Source organism: Vanacampus margaritifer, chromosome 14 (assembly GCF_051991255.1).
Source record: "Vanacampus margaritifer isolate UIUO_Vmar chromosome 14, RoL_Vmar_1.0, whole genome shotgun sequence".
NCBI lineage: Eukaryota > Metazoa > Chordata > Actinopteri > Syngnathiformes > Syngnathidae > Vanacampus > Vanacampus margaritifer.
In genome coordinates this window covers 7167667-7189823 of record NC_135445.1, presented here as the reverse complement: position 1 = coordinate 7189823, position 22157 = coordinate 7167667, and the positions used below count along the sequence as shown (strand labels likewise).

The 22157-nt window shown below is 39.2% G+C and overlaps 1 protein-coding gene across 1 annotated transcript in view; it reads right to left on the bottom strand.

The window, feature by feature from the left end:
- Nucleotides 1–945: 945 nt before the first annotated feature.
- The window catches only part of LOC144034234 (matrix metalloproteinase-17-like), a 74270-nt gene continuing 53058 nt past the window's right edge, over nt 946–22157 (bottom strand). Inside the window, exons 5-11 of the mRNA XM_077542851.1 lie at nt 20958–21244; nt 10818–10994; nt 9961–10063; nt 7743–7825; nt 6606–6758; nt 6223–6480; nt 946–1551 (exon numbers count right to left, since the gene is read on the bottom strand). Of these exons, the coding sequence (XP_077398977.1) occupies nt 1226–1551; nt 6223–6480; nt 6606–6758; nt 7743–7825; nt 9961–10063; nt 10818–10994; nt 20958–21244 (1387 nt within the window). The 3' untranslated portion in view covers nt 946–1225. The remainder of the gene's footprint in view (nt 1552–6222; nt 6481–6605; nt 6759–7742; nt 7826–9960; nt 10064–10817; nt 10995–20957; nt 21245–22157) is intronic.

The window sequence follows — 22157 nt, the reverse complement described above, 5'->3', positions numbered from 1 at the left end:
ATGTCTGCTTAAAAAAATAAAATATGACCATATATAATTTTTTTAACCATAGACCTTAACCACTCACTATACATAATATTACTACTTTTGCCTTGTATTCCAAAATTCTGTATTACTAGCAATATTTAATTTGAATAGATCATCATGGGGACATTATATTTAACAATTAATAGAAATCTCTCATATCTAGGCACAGATGGTCCCTTTTGAACATTTATATATTGATATATGTTCATATTAGGGGTGTCGGGCGATTACATTTTTTAATCGTAATGAATCGCATGACTTCAATAGTTAACTCAGGATTAATTGCAAATTTTATATCTGTTCTAAATGTACAATAGAAGTTTCCATGCACTTGTTAGCATAAAAGTGGAAAAAAATGTTTAACTAATAGAAATATGGCTCCATCTGTTAGTCATTGAGGCAGTAATTTCATAATAATTCATAAAATTTTGTTAAAATTAAGAAGATGTACTGTAAAAAAAATGAATGTGATTGGTTTGTTTTGAGGTAATTTTTCTGCCACTAGATGGCATAATTGCATTTGTAAGACATTGGTGACAGCTCAGTGCATTTTCATTTCATATTAAGAGCTATCTTATAAGTAACTTTAAATCAACTCAAAATTAACACACTAATTTTGACACCCCTAATTTATATAAGCTTCAAATACTTGGTCCACCATTAAAATATTAAGAATATTACTAACACATTTGGATTTGTGGAAGCTCTCTAGAATTGGTTGTACCTTTGAGAAGAATAACACTTTAATTAGTGAACTTAAGCGAAACTGGCGAAAGTCAAATATAATTTCCTGTCTTCAGCCCTTACAGCCTTTCGTTAATTGGATTTAGCAATCACACATTCTCTTTTGCAAAAAGGTCAAACTGCTCTTTTACCAGTTTTCGTGTCTACTTTTTAAAAATCCCTCCTTGCTATGAGTTAGTTTCATATAACATTTTTAATTACAGTAGCTGCTCCAAGTCTCCGTATCGGCTCATTTTTAACTACCTTTGTCATTAAGAATGGATTGAAGTCCACCTCCTATGATAACTGTACTTGCAAGGCTTTTAGAGAAACATCGCATGGCTTGAGAAATAAATAAGAACGAAACAAGAGCAAGAAAGTACAGCAATTAGTACTGATATAAAGAGACGGTTCCGTGTTGAGTGTAAGCTGGGATGTCCACCAGTGAGTCTCAAGTGCATCCTGTCTTTTGGCATCATAGCGGTAGAGGGCGAAAGGCCAGCGAGAGCGTCCAGAGGGGCGGCAGCAGCCACAAAAAGGACGGGGAGGGGCGGACCCCTAAAGGCGAAGAGCTATCCGAGGTGCACGAGCACACCTCGTAGCCGTTCTCGGCGTGGTCCGGGTGAGGGTGCACGTTGACCCGGCTCTCGGTGCTCTTGGCCTCGGCGCCCGGAGAGTCCGACTGCATGTCGGTGCACAGCAGCCAGTCCTTGGCGATGAGGCGGGGGTAGTCCGCCTCCACCTCCATGTCGCTGTTGGGCACGCGCCAGTACTCTTTCCCCTTGAAGAAGTAAGACGAACCTGCGCCGGGGATAGAGAATGTCAGATTAAGTAGGATTTGTCCAAAACAGCCTTCGGGCGTACCATACACAAAGACGCGAGTAAATAATTTACAACCACTTATAAAGCAGCGGATGTCCAAATTCAGAGCACCTGCAGAATAACCACCACCGATAAGCAGAAGACCTACAGAGCGTTTGCTAGCTTAATGTAATGCAATGCAAAAAACAGTAAATGGGCTAACAAATAACCTCAATGTCACATTATAAAAACTGATATTTGAACACAAACAGTGCAGCTACAAATGTAGACCGACAGTACTCACAGACATATATTCTTTATCCTCTGCAAAAAACTTTTCAATTACGGCAGCTTGCTGTTGTGAGTCTTTCGTGTACATCTGCATCTCTGTATAACGCTGCCCTCTGGTGGCCAAGGAGCACAATGTGAGGCTGGAATGGACGAATGGCGTTTCTATTCATTTCAAGAGCAAATGTGATTTCAAATGGTGTCTTAAATGAAAACTAACGGGAAAAAAATAAAATTAAAAAGAAAAATGTCATTTACGAAATAAAATAAAAACGTAAATGCTTTTAAAAAAAACGAAAACTAACTAAAAACAAACCAAAACTAACTATAATTATAGCGAAAATGTCCTTCGTTTTAGTCTGGCAATTAATTTCAAACATGAGCTTTTGAGGATGATTTTAAGTACATTTACTTCAATATTAATCAGAATATTTATAATTGAAAGTAGTAGTGTAGAGTAGTGATGTCATCGAGCAGCAGCCAAAAGAAAAGCAACTTCAGATGACGTCGCCATTAAGAGACAAATTTGCCTGCTTGACTTTTGGCCCCAATGGCTCGGCTCGCCTGCTTTTTCATTTAACTCAGCCAAAATGCAAGGCTAGGTAATTCATTTGACCATGGTGTTTATTAAATATTATACAAGAGTAATATCCTTCAAAAAAAAAAAAAAAACTAATACTAAAACTAAAACTAAAATTAAGCTCTTTTTTTTTTTTTTTTTTTTACACAACTAAAACTAATAAAAACTAACAGAACCACTCTGAAAACTAATTAAACTAAACAAAAAAAATAAAAACTCAAAAATAAATAAAAAATAACTAAAACCATACCTGCCAACTTTTGAAAGTGAAAAAGCCTAGTAGCTAGGGTCCAGGGGCCGCATGTCGACGTCCGGTGGGGGGTTCAGGGGGGTGAAGCCCCCCTGAAGCCAAAGGATTTTTAGCATTTTCAGGGCTTAAAATGCAGCTAAGAAGTAACAAATTTTACATTTTTTTCACAATCACAACCTCATGTTTACTGTCAATTTACCTTAACTGTACTGATGGAAATAATCAAAAGAAAGTTCTTTAAAGCTCAACAATTTATTTAATATAACAAAGTCATAGAAAACCCTCATAAATGAATGATATCCAAATGTTCTCCATGTTATACAAGCTACAGCCTAAGCATTATTTGTTCTCTATTGTGCATCGTTTGGATTTTTTCAACTGGTCTTTCGAATGGGTCACACTAAGTTAAGATTTTGTATTGCGCGTAGTGCTTCTTTCCGCCGCTAATACCGCCGCTTGGCGCTGTGAGAGCTCATTGGAGGCTCTGCAACGTGTCGAGGAGGAGGAGGAAGAAACACTTCCCCCCGTGAAGAAATTCGAGGCGAAACTGTTGGCGGAGGGGTTTTCGCTGATAGATAAAGCCCTCGCACTCTTCGAGCAGCAAGACCCAAACATCGAACCTTGCCCAAAGGTTGCAAATCAAATAAATGATGCCACACAGTGCTACCGCGTCATTTATGAAGAAAAAAAAGGAAGCTGTGCAGTCGTCGTTGGATCGCTTCTTTCGGCCAGTTTCGAATAAATCCTCCAAGGGAGATACTCGCCAACCCGCATCTTCTTCTCCTCGACCCTCAACTTCTTCCGACGTGTTCTTCCATTAAGTGTCTCTCGTTCTCTCTCTAACATTGCACTGTACTGTACGTATTCTCTCTATTTTATTAAAAGTTTTTTTCAGTACAAACCAATGCCGTTTATTTGTATACAAGCCTTAAACATACTTATATAAACCTTCAATATACTTATATAGGCTTTAAACATAAATTATAATACAAAATATAGCGCTGAAGCAACTTACGAACGACCGCTCGGAATGGAACTCGTTCGTATGTTGGGGAGCGTCTGTACTTCGCGATCTCATGGTGGAATGTTTTTCATTCTTTATTTACGATTTTAATTTTTTTTTTTCAAGGGGAAAACCGTAGTTTTTGTAATGCGACCGTAACACCGTAATGGGTTCAAGAAAACCGTACTCATTACGGCAAAACCGTAGTAGTTGGCAGGTATGTAAAACTATAATAATCCTGGTCTTGAGTTATGAGCCCAATCACGGATGTAATTAAACATGTAAGTCGAGGCACCAGTACTGTAATTAATGTTCACGCCGTCATGACGATTCTCCCTTAACCTCCATATTAGTACCTCCTCGCTGCCTTAGTTATCGCTTTTACCACATGCTCATGAATCAACCTGAAGGCAGATTAACGCCTTCATTGGCCTCGAATGTACCTTTGCCAAAACGGGCTGTCTGAGTATAAGCGAATGTGTGCTTTCGTTGATAGACTCTAAAGCCGGTGATTCCCAACCGGTGTGGCGTGGAAAGATCATGGAAATGATTCAATTGAACTTAATTGCTCTGAAAAGGGGTCAACTTTAATGATTTTTAATAACATATCCTGGAAGGCCGAGCACGAGCCATCCAGCTATTTGGGTCACCATCAATTTTCCTCAGAGTAAATAATGTAAAGTGAATTTCTTTGTTTCAGGGTCAAACTGTGACCACGATAAAACCTTTATGTGAACGGGCAAAGTCTCAAGGAGCATTTTTTTAAGGTTATTTGGCAGGGACAAGGTGCAAATAACCTTAATTAGGAAGATCTATGCGTGAGTGGAGCTCAGTGAGCTCATTTCCATCTGTGGCCCCTCACAAAGAAATATTTCAAATATTTTTTTTTAATCATAGTCATTAGATTTGTCTTTTCTGACAACTCCTTCTTACACTGCAGGTGATTAATCTCTTTTCATTTTCTTTTGGCCCGCTCTCATTTACAAAAAACATCAACAAACTGGAGCTGGCAAACAACATACACCTAAGCGGAACTTCAGAAGTGGTACAGCGCTTTTGAGCGCCGTTCCAAAGTCAGCCAAAGAGCCCGAGAGCAGCTCCTGCTAATGAGTTGTTTTCGTGCCAGTTCTGAAAACCCTCACAAGTGGCTTATCAAAGGTTAATCTCATCAGACGAATCAATCACATAAATGGAAGGCAAAGGTTGTTGGCTGGCTAAATGCTACTACTTACTTCAATTCGTCTGCAAACTTTGTAGCTTTGCATTCAATTCAGGATTCAGAATCAAACTTAATATGATGACTTTCGTCATAATGTAGCTCAGATTATGCCCGTAAATCCGAATTGGGGATTGCATGACTTCAGGTTGTTTAGGTCGACGCTAATGTGATGAGAGACACATCAAACTATCTTGTGCCACCTTAAGGCAAAATTTTATTTGTGAGAGGCATCCAACGACTAATTGAGGCGGCTAATAGAGTGAATTGTCTAAATTAGAGCTCCTTTTATTCTAAAAAGAGTTGGGTCAAAAATTGGACAAACCCACTAAATTGGGCACATTTTAGTCAACTTTAAACTATTTTTTTTTGTACAAAACACTTAAGAAAGGTCAAGTCAAAACTTTAAACTGGGTTGATTTATACAAAACAATCCAGAAAGTTGGGTCAAATTGACCCAAGTAAATAGCTCATCCAAATTTGACCCAAATTGGGTCATTTTGGAGTCAGCATTTTTAAGAATATACAATAGTTGGCTCAAAAACAAGCCACATTAAATCAAAAAGGGACTAACCCAACTTTTCGGGTTATCCAATTGACCCAAAAAGTTGGGGCAAATGATTAACCCACAAAAAAACAACAAAAACATAAAAATAATGTAATTGCTTTGTGGGTTACTCATTTGACCCAACTTTTTGGGTTAAATAACTCAAAATGTTGGGTTGGTTTATTTTTTGGGGCTAATTGTGGTTAAAAAAAATAAACCAACTCAACTTTTAGAGTTATTTAACCCAAAAAGTTGGGTCAAATGAATAACCCACAAAACAACCCAAAAATATTTGGTTGCTTTGTGGGTTATTAATTTAATTTGGCTCAATTTTTGTGTGTTAAATAACTCCAAAAAGTGCGTCGGTTAATTATTTTAACCAATTCAATTGGGTTATTCAATTAACCCAAAACGTTGGGTAACCCACAAAACAGTTTGTGGATTATTCGTTTGACCATATGTTTTGGGTTAAATAACTCAAAAGCTGGGTGGGTTTATTTTTGGGGTTAATTGTTGTAAAAAAAAAAATGAAAACATTTTTTTTTTTTTGTTATTTAACCCAAAAAGTTGGGTCAAATGAATAACCCACAAAATAACCCAAAAAGATTTGGTTGCTTAGGGGGTTATTCATTTAATTTGGCTCAAGCTTTAGTGTTAAATAACTCAAAAAGTTGGGTCAGTTCATTTTTTAACCAATTCAATTGGGTTATTCAATTAACCCAAAATGTTGGGTCGGTCCATTCTTCAGCCAATTTGGGTTATTTTTTAACCCAACTCCATGACTCACCATCAGACCACCTCATGGCGTCATCCAGGTGCGGGGGCAGGCCTTTCCACAGCGTGCTGTCCTTCGGGTAGCCCAGATCCATGCGTCTCAGGTGGTCGTCGTAGCGCCAGTAGCGGTTGTCCTTGAAGAAGTACGTCTTCTCGTTGTGGAGCCACACAAAAGCCGCGTCCACGCCCTCCAATGGCAGGCCGAAGTCGCTGATTGGACGCGGGTAACCCTCCTCTACAATATTGTCTTTAAATACCCAGTACTTTAGACCTAGAGAGGATGGATAAAGATTTTTTTTTTTAAAGATGTTGACATTTGGTAAGCTTATGTCATAACATAAACGCAAACAGAAAAAGCAGCATGGTGAATTAGTGGTTAGCACGTCTGTTGTGCACCTTTAAAAAAGACGATTTTGTGATCGCCGGGCCTCTCGTAAATGGCGTCCACGCTGTCGACGTTGAGCGGGAGGCCTCTCCAGAATCGATGGATCTGCGCCGGACGAAGAGACACCAGGTTCTTCTCTCGTGTTAGACGCCAGAAGTATTTTCCTACGACGAGAAGCGACAGAATGAAGAAGTTTGCTTGGAACTTAACAGACCATCATTGTTAAGTTTTGGAGCGCTTACTTGTAGAAATCACGTTGCAATTGTAGAAATTATTTGTGTATCTAATTGGTATCTGGATACTGAAGCAAACTGAAAATTGCTTTCAGTATGTCTCTGCGGAGGAGCTTCCTTGCATACTCTCTTAGAATGAGAGCACCACTGCCACCTACTGTAGCGGATGTCTAATTACACTTTATTCCAGTACAGCATAAAAAAAAAAAAATCTTGGGGTCACACGCGTCACGCCAGCTGCTTTACAACTAGAATTTAGAATCTTGAAATTCCATGACAACATAACTTGGGTCTTCTAAATATATTTTTCTACTGACCTTATTTTACCCGTTTTTAATTAAAGGCAGATTTTGAATTGCACTATTAGATTTTTGGATAATTAAACAGAGAGCGTACTCCCATGACAACAACTATTGTTTTCATTCAATATGAATAAAATCAACTATGGTATTAATTTAACAACATACGTACGTACGTACCCCGGGTTGTGCTTCCCATTCCGAATTTGTGCTCGGCGTCAGCACTGTTGCATATTTAACATGAGGCTAAACTTCAGTTAATAAATGCAGAATGACCTTATTAAACACATTTTGGCGAGCTATTCTGCAGACGTATTAGTCACCACAGCTAATGAGCAAGCAAAGACACACCGGGCATTAAACAGATAATACGTCTAAAGCGAGGCAGCCTGTTGGAGCATTTTGTTTAGAGCGTTAAATTCACTGATGCTGCGTGAGGAGCGCGCTGGGACCAACACATCACTTGGCTTCCTATTGATCGCCGGATCGCCCACAAGCCCGTCTCTTCCTTTCAATTTATCTCCTTTCACCTCTTCCTTGTCTCTGGCTCACAATCATCTGCCATCCGTCGCTCTGCTTGTCTTGTACGCGGGGCTCCTTTTCGAGGTTTAAGTACCTTTAAAAAAGAAGGCCTCCCCTCGGATTTGGGCGACGGCGTCAAAGTGACCGGCGCATCTGTCGGGGGAATCGTGCACCAGCCTGTGCGGGATCGACAATAGAGGGAGGGAAAGAATAATTAAATGTTTGCAGTCACCTAGGTGAGAAAAGCTGGATGTGTCAAATAGGCTAAACACTGGGTGAGATGCTCTCATGCAGACAACCCCCCCCCCTTCCCCCACCCCAAGTGCATTTATCCACTAGGATAATAAGTGATTTCAAGTAGTGACGTGGCCGGCCTGCCAATGATGAAGCCATTGGACCCACAGGGCGGCCACTGTGCGTGGGAGGCAGTCAGCTCTCCTATTCTAAACAAACACAGCTCTGTTGACACAACACTGCTGCCTAGTGGTCAAATATTGAGACCTCGCCCGTGAAAAAAAAAGAGGCAGCTTGCCCCGACCTCAGGGCCACATGGGAGAAAGCTCATTATAGAGAGGAAGCAGGATTTTCTCATCTGATTGATTCCTAGGGGCTCCACATTCTTTTTTTTTTATATTAATTAAAATGGACTTGTGTGGCTGTCAATGTATTTCCTCAGACCTACAGTAGAAAAACACGCTTCGTTCCAATCAAGTGTAATAACTTGAACAGGATTCAGCCTGCTTTGGCGGATGATTAACATATCAAAGCGCAAGGTTTTTTTTTTTGCATTGTGGCTGCTTGACAGCAACCCAAGGCATAATTGTTTGCGTGCTGAAAAGGGTGCTATTTATCAAGCCCCACTCCCTTGTGGGCTTTCTAAAGAATACTAAAAGTGGTTATATGTCTGTTTAGACCAATTAGTGTCCTGCACATATTCACTGATCATATTGTATATCCTTCGGTTGACCTACCATTTGTTTGGATTTTACATAATGGAAATAGATTTCATGTATTCCCAGAGGTGGCAAATCCAGGTCCAGAAAGAAAAAACCCTGCCACTAGTGATGGACAAATGAAGCTTCATGAAGCACTTGTGATATTTTTTGACTCCTCTAGATGGCGCTATTGGTTTAAAAAGGGCAGTGGAAATGTAATACATTTTCATTGCACTAGCCTTTGTAATGGAGCCAAGAGCACCATCTAGAGGAGTAATAAAAATAGTAAAAGTGCTTCATGAAGCTTCATGAGGCTTCATTTTCCCATCACTACTGTATACAACATTGTTGCAGGCTACCACAGTTTGGCTTTAGCCCCTAGCTAGCTCCCTAGCAGGTAAACGAGCATCATGGGAGCTAGCTAGGAAGCTAGCTAGCTAACACATGGGGCTAAAGCAGGGTTTTTACTTCCTGGATCTGGATTTGCCAACTCTGTGTATTGCAGGGTCAAACTATGACTTTATTAGTATTTATAGTATCAATTTTTTTTTTACTCCTCCAGATGATGCTCTTGGTTTAAAGGTAAATGCTAGTGCAATAGAAATTTGTTACATTTCCATTACATCTTTAAACCAAGAATGTATCACAAGTGTTTCATGAAGCTTCATTTGCCCATCACTAATGGCCATGTAAAATCACACTTTGTTTTTCAATAAAGAACAGAATAGTTGAGTAAAAAAGTGATGTTGAACATCCTTAATTTGTAACATACTGGTCGTACCTTTGGAATACGTGTCGCAATAAAGAAAAGCCAAAAAGCAAGCTAAGTTACTGCTTTGGTGCTCAGCGGGCTGAGGTCTGATCATATATTTACTTAACACCTTGCTTTTGTGCTTTTATGTTGAGCTGATGAGGATCATTTGTTCCGCCTTAAGATGGACATGGCACTTTCAGGACTTGAACTTAGCTGCTGTTAGTGGGGCATTATACTTTCACACAGTTGGAATTCCCTTATCGGTAGTGAAGAGCAAACGAAGCGTCATGAAGCACTTGTGATACTTTTTGACTCCTCTAGATGCCACTCTTGGTTTAAAGATGCAATGGACATTTAATCAAGTTGTGTTGCACTAGCCTTTGTCTTTAAACCAAAAGCGCCATCTAGAGGAGTCAAAAAATATCGCAAGTGCTTCATGAAGCTTCATTTTACCATTGACCATTAATACAACATCTTTCACAAAGGCTGATGGCAAAGACTAAGGTTTAAGGGTGAGAATCGATCAGGAGTGTGTACATTTGTGTGTTTTTCAGAACACCAGAAGAGTAAAAAGGAAAAAGTTGTTGGTGTTTGCATTAAATACAGGCGGATCGTCTACTTACAAGACAGACGATCTGTTTTCTGGGAGGTCCAGCAGGACTGGAGGCTCCGCTGTCTGGGAGGGATTGCCGGGTTGAGTGGTGTGGGACACCGAGTCTCTGACACCTGAGAAGGCCAAACAGTTGAAGAAAAGTTGGGATTATTGATTCCAGCATCAGAGGTGGCAAATCCAGGTCCAGAAAGTAAAAAACCCTGCCACACAGTTTGGCTTTAGCCCCAGGTGCTAGCTAACTAGCTACCTAGCTCCCATGGTGCTCGTTTACCTGCTAGGGAGCTAGCTAGCTAACTATCTACCTAGCTAGCTCCCATGGTGCTCGTTTACCTGCTAGGGAGCTAGCTAGCTAACTATCTACCTAGCTAGCTCCCATGGTGCTTGTTTACCTGCTAGGGAGCTAGCTAGCTAAAGCCAAACTGTGGCAGGGTTTTTACTTTCTGGACCTGGATTTGCCACCTCTATCTAGCATCCGCCAACAATAATTGGACGTGTTGAGAAACCTAAAGGAAGTATTGAGTCAAAAGAAGCATACGATGACATCACTCATGGGTAACCAATGATGGATTATTTTGTTTATTTAAGTGGAGAATTGACTGATTTGCTGTCTCATGCTACATCATTTGTGAGCAGGGATTCAAATTCATTTATTTCCATTGTCCTCTTTCACAGTGCCTCACTCCCCACCACTCTTTTTCATTTTCAACTCCATTATCATTATTCCGTCCCCCGCGCGCCGCCTCTATCAACACAGGGTGTGATAAGGTCAAACGCCCAAAAGATACCCAATTAACTTCATCCATGTTTTCATTAATCAATATATTTTTATTATTCAGCTCAGTCTTTTTCCACATAAAGCAATCGTACCGTAGAGCTGCCAGACGCGGACTTTGTCTTCATAGGGGAGGTTGTACTTCAGAGGGTCTCCGACAGGACCCTGGTAGTACGGTCTCATGATGGACTCCATGGCTGAGGTGTGGACAAGGCCGATGGCGTGACCAAACTCGTGGACGGCGACTGCAAACAGGTCCATCCCGTGAGAGTCTGAAGAAGACACGAACAAAAGACAAAACACCGATGTGTGAGTGGTTTTACTCATTTTAGTTTTAGTGGCTAATGTCTATTATTGTGAATAAACTTAAACAAAAAAAATAGGTCACTTGAAGCATGGGTATGACAGATAAAGCCCGCCGAGGCCACACCCCTTTTTGCTGAAAATGTAGTGGGCCATAGTTGCCAAATCCCTGCTCCGATTGACTTAAAATTTGAGGTTTAGTGTTGTGCCATCACTATCATCATGTACACCAAGTTCCATTAAAATCAAGCAACATTAAACCTCACATTTTAAGTCAATCAGAGCAGGGCTTTGAGAATGTGGACCCCCCACCCCCTGCAAAAACGGGCATGGCCACCTTCCTTTGAACCCTTATATCGCAGAAAAAAGGGTACTGCCCAGTAGTTGGAGCTATATAAGGGTTCAAAGGAAGGAAGCCACTCCCCCCCCCCCCCCCAATTGACCTAAAATTTGAGATTTAGTGTTCTGCCATCACTTCCAACAAGTACACCAAGATGAAATCAAAATCTCTTTGGTTAAAGGTGAAGTCAACTTAAAACATTTCTTGACAATAATATGTTACACGTGACCTCACTGATCTAAACATGACATTCTGATTGATATTACATTTGTGGAATATGAGTTATGCAGCGAATTTCAGCCATTTTTATCCATCTCAGGGGGCGGCCATTTTGACATCACAGTTGCTCAGGGCTCAGGCAATCACAGCTCACCTGTTTTCTGAAGCTGAGCTGTGATTGGGCGTTGCCTGAGCCCTGAGCAACTGTGATGTCATCTTCAGTCGACAGCAAGTGGCAAAATGGCCGCCCCCAGAGATGGATTAAAAAAACGCTGGATTTTGCTGCTTAACTCACAATATTAACCAGAATACCATATTTAAATCCCCTGGTTGTTGGAACAGGCTCTTATGTAGTCACCCCACAATTGGAAGCTCAAACAACATTTGTGAGGAAAAATAGGCTACAAAAAGTCAAAACAAAATCGACTCTAGATCAGTTAGCATTTAAAGGGCTAACCTCTCAAGTTGCTTTTTGTTTTACGTGATATTGCCACAAAGTGCACCAGTGATCCAAATAAATCGATTCCACACCCAAAATAATGGCTAAAGGTTAGCAATAAAATAACCAGATGATCCTGCTAAATCCATTTTCTATACCACAGGGAGAACATGCAAATCGGAGGCGTGTGTGTATGTGAGTGCTTTTCATCATTTTTGTTTTGCCACACAGTGTGAGTGACATCTTGAGCATAAAATTAATAATTTCTAAAATATTATGGAGAACATTAGTTTAAAATGAGAATGACTTAAATATCTGTTCCACTACATGCAAACTGCATACATTTATGATAAGAAGGTCTATTTTATTCAGCGGAGTTTTCTGCTATACTTGTGTGACTTTTATAGAACTAAAATGACGACTGTTTGCGTGTTTGTGCCCTTTCACCAGTGAAGCCTATAGGTTGAGAGGCAAGGCAGACGGCTTCGGTGGCTGTGAGTGCTGTCGGCCATGTGGTGGAGTGAGATAACTATGGTAATAGCGCCCCAGTCCTCGGGGCTGCCAATCAAAAGCAAAGTGCAGAGGAGACACGTAAAAAAAAAAGAAAAGCTGCAGGTGATTAAAGTGCATTTCCCCATAATGCTCAAATATGTATATATGTATACATATAAAAAGGGAAAGCCTCAAAAAGCTTCTTGTCAGGCTCCACTAAACAAGACAATAGCTCAGTACAGATTCAGATTTGCAGAAATGTGAGTATTAGCCTGCTTGTTGTGCTGTACTCAAAGGCAAATATGTAACCTGAGCTCGTTCCCGCGACAACACCGGGGATCCAAAGACGGCGCATTATAGAAGAAAAGTCTCTCCTAGTACACAGAGACGAGGGCACGAGAGGATGGTGAAGAAAAGAACACGACACAAAGAAGAAATCATGCCATCATCTTCCCAGGAAAGAAAAAAAACAAAAAACAACCTTATGTGTACGGATGAATCGAAATACAAAAGCAGCGACTGCGAGGGCAGAAAAAAAAGCGATCGCGCAATCACGAGCCAAACAATATCACTGAATCATACGGCATATTATACATGCACCGAGCTAATCAAGCTTTTGAAGGCCAGATAGGTTATTGGGAAAAGTAATTATAGCGATGCACAGTAAACACACTGTGTAAACTTTGGATTTAGCACAGAAATGCTATAAAACATTGCCTGCAGCCCAGATGGCTAGTTTAATGAGATTGTGATAGCATGCGCTGGATGGAAATGAGAAGGAGGCCAACTAGCCCGCGGCTATTCTCTTTGATGGGATTTGATTCTTGTACCATTGTAACATTCTGACACTTTCCACTATTGACTCCTGTGGTTGCGTGGGACCCGATTGGAAGCTCTAATAAGTCAGTCAATTTGGAATTCAACCAATATTTTTAAGAAGAAGAAGAAAAAAAAAAGATCCTCAAATATCATATATCGCCAATCTCAGTTGAAGTTTACTGTTCAACTAAAGAACAACACATTGAGTATTTAAAACAACCACATAAATTTGCCTTGATGTCTGCTAGCTTAATCCTAATGCATAAAAATAATGCTGGGCTAACAAATAGCATCGGTGTCGCGCGACGTCCACTGAATTGAAGCAAAACATGGCAATATGGTTTCAATTTTATCACGATTCTGTGATTTTATATAACTTCAGTACAATATTCGACAGTTGTGGCTCCAGCTCCACCCTAATAAGAAAAACACTATAAAAAAAAAAAAATTGGGTGATGGTTGACTTCATTTTAAAAACTGTCACAATTGAGACAATAATAATAATAATAATAATAAAAGGGAGGATTTTGCTGCTTAGCTCATATTGCACAAAAACTATTTTAATCAGAATGCCGTGTTTAGACTAGTAGTGGCCCATACAACATATTATTGTAAAGAAACGTTTTGGGTTGACTTAAGACTCACATTAAGAATTCACCATGCAGAGACTTGATTTGATGTCAATTTTGTTCCAAAATGGCCAATATAAGGTTTTAGGATGGTTTCATCCTGGAACAGATAATATTTTCCTATGGGAAATTATGTTCCAAAATCCAAACAGGTCAAACAGCCACCTGGAACCCATTAAATAGTAAAAATTTTTACGGCGCACAATTTGAAACGCTTTTATTCTATTTGCGGGAGCAGATGAAAATGCATTGGAGACAAACACCTGATTGGTTCATCAGCAGGGTGTTGATTCAAGAAAATGAAAAGCAAACATCCGAGATCCAAAAACTAAAAAGGCTGGGGACTGCTGCCGAGATAAAACAAAATACAAAAAGATGAGCACGGCTGCTGGCAAACAGAATTAGGAAGAGGAAAGTGTGGCGAACTTGTCACTTCGCAGTAATGTGAGTTGGCAGCTTCAAATGGAGATCTGTCAGTTAATATAATAGAATCCATTAACTCTGGGACAAATTTGAGTTCTTTGCGATGGAACAAATAAATAGCATTTACATTGGGTGGGTTGCTTTTTTCTTTATGACAAAATGGTTTGTGGAAAAAATACATTGATTATTTTTTTTTGCTGCCGTTTTTTTTCTCTCCCTCTTATATACTATTGTATAGTAGCATGACACCCGGGCAGGATGTATAAAAAAAAAAAAAATTAAAAAAATTAACTCATTCACTGCCATTGACGGCTATAGACGTCAAAATTTTATTTGAACTATTTGTATTAGTTTAACTTTATTCCCCACTTTTGTTAACTCTTTGACTGCCAAAAAACAATAAATAACGTTTAGTAAAATCCTATGGAGGAGTGCCAAAGACGTTAAAAGACGTTTTTTTTTCAAAACAGAGGTGAAACTAACCATTTTCTATTGTTGATTACTGAAAAACGGAATAAGGTAGAAACAAACTTTTTTTTTCTGATGAAAGATGAGAGTCCAATCTTTCATTTGGTAGTATGTGTGTTTCCATAGTCCAAACACATAATTTTCTGTGGACCTTGAAAGATCAGTCAAAAATGCTTAAATCGGCAAGTGGCAAAATTATTGCCTTCTGATATTGATAAAAACGGCTGGATTTTGCTGCTTAACTCATATTACACTGACCCAATACTAACCACAATACCGTACTTAGACTAGTGGGGCTGTATAGAACATATTATTGTCAAGAAAATTGTATTGCAGTTGACTTCCTCTTTAAATGATTGCATTAAATATCACACTTCACCATTTTGTGAAATACTTACCCTAACCCTAACCCCGACAACATCCTAACATTTTAGTTGAACTATTTTCTAGCAACACAAGAACATAATTGGTACATTCTGGAGGGCTAATTCTTTTTTTTTTTTTTAACTCTTTGACTGCCAAAAATGTTAAATAATGTTTAGTAAAATACTATGGATGAGTGCCAAAGACGTTAAAAGACGTTTTTTTTTCAAAACAGAGGTGAAACTAACCATTTTCTATTGTTGATTACTGAAAAACGGAATAAGGTAGAAACAAACTTTTTTTCTGATGAAAGATGAGAGTCCAATCTTTCATTTGGTAGTATGTGTGTTTCCATAGTCCAAACATATCATTTTCTGTGGACCTTGAAAGATCAGTCAAAAATGCTTAAATCGGCTGGCACCCACGGCATCCCTTTTCTGAAAACGTCTGGCAGTCAAAGAGTTAAAATATAGGACGACCAGGCAAAAAAGGACATATGGTCACCCTGCTCTTTTTGAATGTGGACATGGAAGTGTCTTACATCCGGCAAGTCGTCAGCTCTGAAACATGACGCTTTAATTGAAAGAACAGATCGAGTGGCTGCAGAACCAAACAAGGGACACGGGACATATCAGAGGCCTTGTTTAACAAAGACATGCTGAGTTTGCAACAATAGTAAAGACAGCATGTAATTTAGATCCGACAGCCCCAAACAGCATCGATGGCTAAATGGGGGAGAGCAAGATACAAGTTTAAGGCAAAGAGGTTACAAATAAAAACAAAAACAAAACCGCAACCCGTCGATTGAGTGTACTCCACTTCACACTTTTGGGAATAATACGTACATATTATCAAGTTTGCTGTGAGTGCTCTTATCGGTATTATTTGCTGTTTGCAAATAATAAATTCACCATCCTTCTAACGCGTTAAAAGGTAAACAGATAAGCTAGCAACTAGCCGGGGAATATACGGAACATAATGAGATAGATAAAGGCTTGCGTTTGTCAGACAGCCAATAACGCAGTTCATGAAGGTGGTTGGAAATGCAAATGAGCAAGGGTTTATTATCTTGATCAGCATATAATCATGACACACTAATATACCACATTCGCTGTATTAGTTTACTACTGTGAATCACATTTACTCATTAAGTGTAATTTTATTCTGTTCGCTAAGTGCAAAAGCAGGAGGGAGTAGAATTGTTTTGATTGAGGAGAGGATTTATTTGACGCAGTTACAGTCTACTTGCATTGGGAGCTAATTGGTGCAGTGCCCGGCCGGATCCATCAAGTGGAAAAGTATGGCCTTGCACGACTTTATTTTCAAACAAGTAAAAAAAAAAAAAAAAAAACATGATTGGCACGACTCGGCCTTGGTGGAGGTTAGTCGTCCGCAAAGCGCTATTCTTGTACGGGTTCATGCTGCAACCTAAATCCATTCTGTGAGGATCCGTCTGCACAGATAAACAGTGAACTGTGTAACTAATATCCTTTCAAGTGTTTGCACAAAGAAATACATTTAGAACTCCATAATTAGCAAGGAGCGTGAACAGATAGTGTCTGATTGTTAAATCCTTGGAGCAGACCAGTCAGAAACTTTGAGAGGGTTTGCAAGGACAGGCGACACTTTCAGGGACGGGATTTATCTCCTTTTGGGAAATGATGTTTTTATATTGCACATTATCTGCCTTTACAAGAAAAGTCAAAGAGTTAGATTTGATGATAAAAAGAACGTTTGAAAAACGTCAATATGACAGACTAGCAGCCTTATAGAAGACACTGGTTCTATTATTGGAGAAGTTTGATTTGCGCAAAGGGATACGTTTTTTTAAAAGCGTATGAAGGAAGTAGCTTCGTAAAGGAGAAAATTATAAAAAAAAAAAATAAGCCAAGCGCTACAGTTACAAAGGACACTGTCTGTTAATTATTCTCCTGTCACATTAATAATCCTTTTAAAAAATATTGTTCAACTTCCAAGGACACTTCGGACCCTTTTTTTTAATTCTCCTGTTTGCAAGAAGCAAGTCGACTACAACAACATCCTCAGAATATCTGACATGGCCGCTTATCGTAGTGTTCTGTGACTCCACACTTGGATAGTTTAAATACCAAAGAGAGAATCGCCTCCTCCATATACTTGAATTGTCATTTTCATGCATTCATTTAAGAACATTTCGAAAAATGCCATGTTATTAACTCATTTGCTCCCAAAAACATATATATACGTTCTATTTTAAATGTTTTAAGTATCCCAATTTTTTTAAATATTTTTTTTATATTAAAGCATACAGAAGGCTTTGATGCAGCCTCTCAACTGCACAGAACGGTTGCGGAAATGCCAGTTATTACAAAAACGGCCAGCAGGTGGCAGCAGAGCAAAATAGATCAACCAGGGCCCTGTTGAAACAAAGCAGTTTTCCCCACAATTTGAAATAGATTTGTGAATAATGACGAACCTTAGCTATATTCTAATGCTAATTGCTGCAAAACTGAAACATAAATTACCTTTTTTTTTTCCTGAAACAAGAAACTCTAATCTTTCGTTTGGTAGTTTCCAAGTTTTTATTGGCACGTTCCTCCATCATGACAGAGTGAACAACAATTTCAGGGATGCATGCAAAAATGATCATGAAAATTAAATTATGCAAGGTCAAAATGACTCGCTTTATCAAACAACTTGTGTTGGACGATAAAATATTTTCTCTTTTTTTTTGGGGGGGGGGGGGGGTAGTTTGCAAAATTAAAAATGTAACCATTTATTAAACTTATTAAATTGTAGTTAGTAGAGCAGTGAGTGGGATGTGCCAAAATCATATACATCCAATTAAAAAATTAGGATGAAGGACACATATCTTAAGAAACTCATCATTGCACTGGTGTGCAAATATTTAGCCACTTATGAGACTTCAGAATTTCATTATTCTGCTACATTTTTATGATGACCGAGTGATTCTGATGAGGACACCAAAAGCATTTCACAGCGATATTTGACTCACCTAATTTGAAAACGAACAAGACCTTGAAGAGAAAAATACACTTTGAGACTTCATAACTTCATGACATTATCCAACGATCCACTTTCTGTGCCATGCATCCCTCCTATTTAAATAAATAAAATCTAATTGGAATATATTAGCAGGTTGGCATGAAAAAAGAGATTTTTTGAAGAAGGGGACTGGGGGGCTTGCAGACTGCTAAATGATTCTACTACCGGTTGGCACATGCTGCATCTCCCGCTCTCCACAGGGGGTTGAAAGCAAAGCATAACATTCTCTAATATGTCATCCATCTTCATAGGGGCTTCTATTTTTGACAAAATATCTGAGGGCCAACAGATGCTCAGCAGAATGCGAGTGGAATCATAATTTTGACAGCTATGGGAGTTTTGAGTCAATAGACAAACATTTTATGAAAATATGAATATGTGACTCATTTGATTTGTGTCAAGTGTTTGTGTTAGGGAGGTTATTTTCCACCCCAGTCAATAGATTTTAAGTTTACACATGGGCATGTAAAGGTAACTAGAACAAAACATATGACAGGTTAAAAGTAGTAAAAAGCATCAAGACTTGAAATGCAAAACAATGAGGGATTCAAAAGAGCCTCGTTACATCCGTATTCGGCCGTCAAAGCGCCATCATCGTGTCCCAATATTGATTGTTTTTAGCACGGCGCTTAAACAACAACCGAAAAACTCTTCATGAAGTCTGACAACGGTTTTATTAGTGAGAAGTTAAGAAAGTTCTTAAAATGTTTCATTCATTATTAATCACCCGCTAGCTGAATCTTATAAAACAGATTTCTTGAAACTACAGTGCTTTAATAGGATTGGTGTAATGGAGTGGATTGTTGATAACATTTGGAGGGACTAAGGAAATATTTTACACCTCTTAGGAGGGGAAAATATCACCTCTATTTTCGTCATAACTCAGTATGAGACCCTGTTTAAATTTTAAATTCGCATTATAATGATAAATAAATATTAACTCAAGAGACTGGGACATGAAGGGGCCTAAAGGGAATGCTTGAATCCTTAATAAAGCCTGCTCTAGTTTTGGATCGAGAAGCTTTAAGTCGCTGTGGATCCATGGAACGCCACAAAAATGGCCTCATCGTACTTTATATATACACACACGAGCAAAATGGTGGTACGCTACATACTAAGAACAAAAAAAAACCATAATGTTTACTGAAACAACAGCAGCTTAAAGGTGAAATGCTTGTTTTTAACAATTTTGTCTGTGCTAGTGTTCATTTTAAAAACTGAACTAGAAACTCCCTAACTAAACAAAACGATCCGTCAACGATAATTTTTTATAATAAATAAACATAATGTTCCAACAATAACGTTAAGCCGACCGCTAACGTACTAGCGTGTAGCATGTAGCGATAGTAGCCAATTGATATAATGGTGTGTGAAGTTGAAATTGTGCTAACTGCGATACGAGCCAGCAAACTATGGTTTTAGTTGGATTGTAAGTTTAGTTATATAATATGTAAGTAAGTAATAATCTGTTCTATGTAGCACCACTAGTCTAAATATAGTATTCGGGTTAATATTAGTTAAGCAGCAAAATCCAGCCGTTTTTATCCATCGCAGGGGGCGAGCATTTTGCCACTTGCCCGTCGACTGAAGATGACATCAGAGTTGCTCAGGCAAAACAGGTGAGCTGTGATTGGTCATTGCCTGAGCAACTGTGATGTCAAAATGGCCACCCCCTGAGATGGATAAAAAAAACGACTGGATTTTGCTGCATACCTCATATTCCACAAATGTAATCTTAATCAGAATGTCATGTTTAGACTAGTGAGGTCACATAGCTGCGTGCGAACTATAGTTCACACAAATTGCCTGGCAAACTAAAAACTAAAATGAACTAAAACAATTGAGATCAAATAAAATAATAGGCCACACACTAATTAAAAAATGAAACGTAAAAGGGATTATCCTGACTAAAATGAAACACTTTTTGTTGACTAAAACTAGACCAATAAAATTACATTTTCTTGGACTAAATACTAATAGTTGTCTACAACTTAACTAAAGGTTGGCTAAATGTGATAACATTTTACAAGCGTGAACTGAACCGAGACTAAAACTACAGGGATGTGATTTGACCAAAGTGAAATTATCTGAAAATTTAGCCGGGGGTCTGGGGGCCGCCGGCCCCCCGGAGCTCATGGGTTTTCCGTGTTTTTAAGTACTTTCAATGCACTCACATGACAAAGAAATAGACAAAACAACAGCATAAATTTTCAATGTATATTAAACTATCCCATATAAAATGGCAGTTTTAGTCAACTCAAAATCAGTCACATTCAAAAACATTGGACTGCCTTTGCTTTTAAAAACTATCACTGAGAATATCATCATATCTAACTAATGTGATTACTAAGTTAACACATAAATAATGTTGAAGAGTTCAAATTTCATGAACAAATAATTGTATCATGACCAAATAAAAAAGTAATTCATATTAGAACATACCACAAATGTCTTTGTTATAGCAGAAGATGTTATCTGTCGGAGTCATGTGCCTACACAATGAACTACTAAAAAAAAAAAAAAAAAAAAAAAAAAAAACGGAAATTTTAAATTTTTATTTTTGGAGATAAAAAAAAAGCGGAATTCCACGAATTAGCGGAAAAATCACATCCCTGTAAAACTAGGACTAAGACTAAATTTGAAATCATCTTAATGTGTAAGAACAGCCAAGTAGAAATAATGTCGACCCCCTCACCTGGTGATCTGAAGGTCCAAGCCTCGTCGTCATCGAAGTGCGTATCCCCAGCTGTGAATCTCTCCCCGGGAAAAAACGCGTGGGCCACCGTGCCCCCGGGCCCGTCAAAGGGATATCCGTCATTGTGGTCGGCCTTAGTGAAGTCGATCTGAATGTCGGCGTCGCTTCCCGCCACCTCGTGGAAGTTGAGCGGTGCGATGTCACTCCACACCTTCAAGGCGTAATACATGAGTGCTCGAACCGTGTCTCTGCCCAGTAAAGCCGAGTCCTTTGGGAACGTCCGCACTCTGAGACGAGAGAAGGGGACAGGATGAAACTCAATAGATGAAAGTCACATTCAAACAAATTCTTCATGTTAAGTAATGAGAACTCTTCGGTTTTGTAGCAGCGGGAATCGAGCGATCATTTTCCATGTCCCGCTCGACCTCCGCAGACGACGATATCAAAGTGTTAATAGCGACTTTGACCCGAGCTTCACGTCAGACCTTTCATCCTTGTGAGTTTGAGCAGCTGTTCCCTCGTTTCAGACCACTCGTGAAGGTTGCTGGAATGTTTTTTTTTTTTTTTTTTTGGGTGGGGGTGTCAAAGTCACACTTTTAAACGCCTGCCAGACGGGATTAAATCTCGCAATACTTTTAAATCACTTCTCGAAGAGCAATTTCCTTATTTCCTATGGTGGATGCAGTCTGCAGTGGTGTGGAACATCTAACGTGGGCATAAATATTTCAGTTTCCACAGCAACGCTTAGGTTAAAGCTTTTCGATGTGTATGTCCAATGTCAGTGGTTCTCAACCTGGGTTCAGTGAGTCAGCCTCTGGGATTCGGCAGAGGCCAAGACGTACCCGACTCCAATGATTTGCGATGATACACTCTGCTTGGCCATCATTGGCTGCAGGTGATCATGTGACATCACTTGACATCTGTGCTGCAGTGACTTGTTGTGACTGTGTAACTTGTGTTGGTACGTCATGTGATTTCTTAGTGGAAGTCAACCTTAGACATTTCTTGACAATAATAAGTTATGACCTCACTAGTCTAAACATGACATTCTGATTAATATTACATTTGTGGAATAAGAGTTACGAAGCAAATTCCTGCCACTTTTTATCCATCTCAGGGGGTGGCCATTTTGCCACTTGCTGTCGACTAGAGATGACATCACAGTTGCTCAGGGCTCAGGCAACGACCAATCAAAGCTCA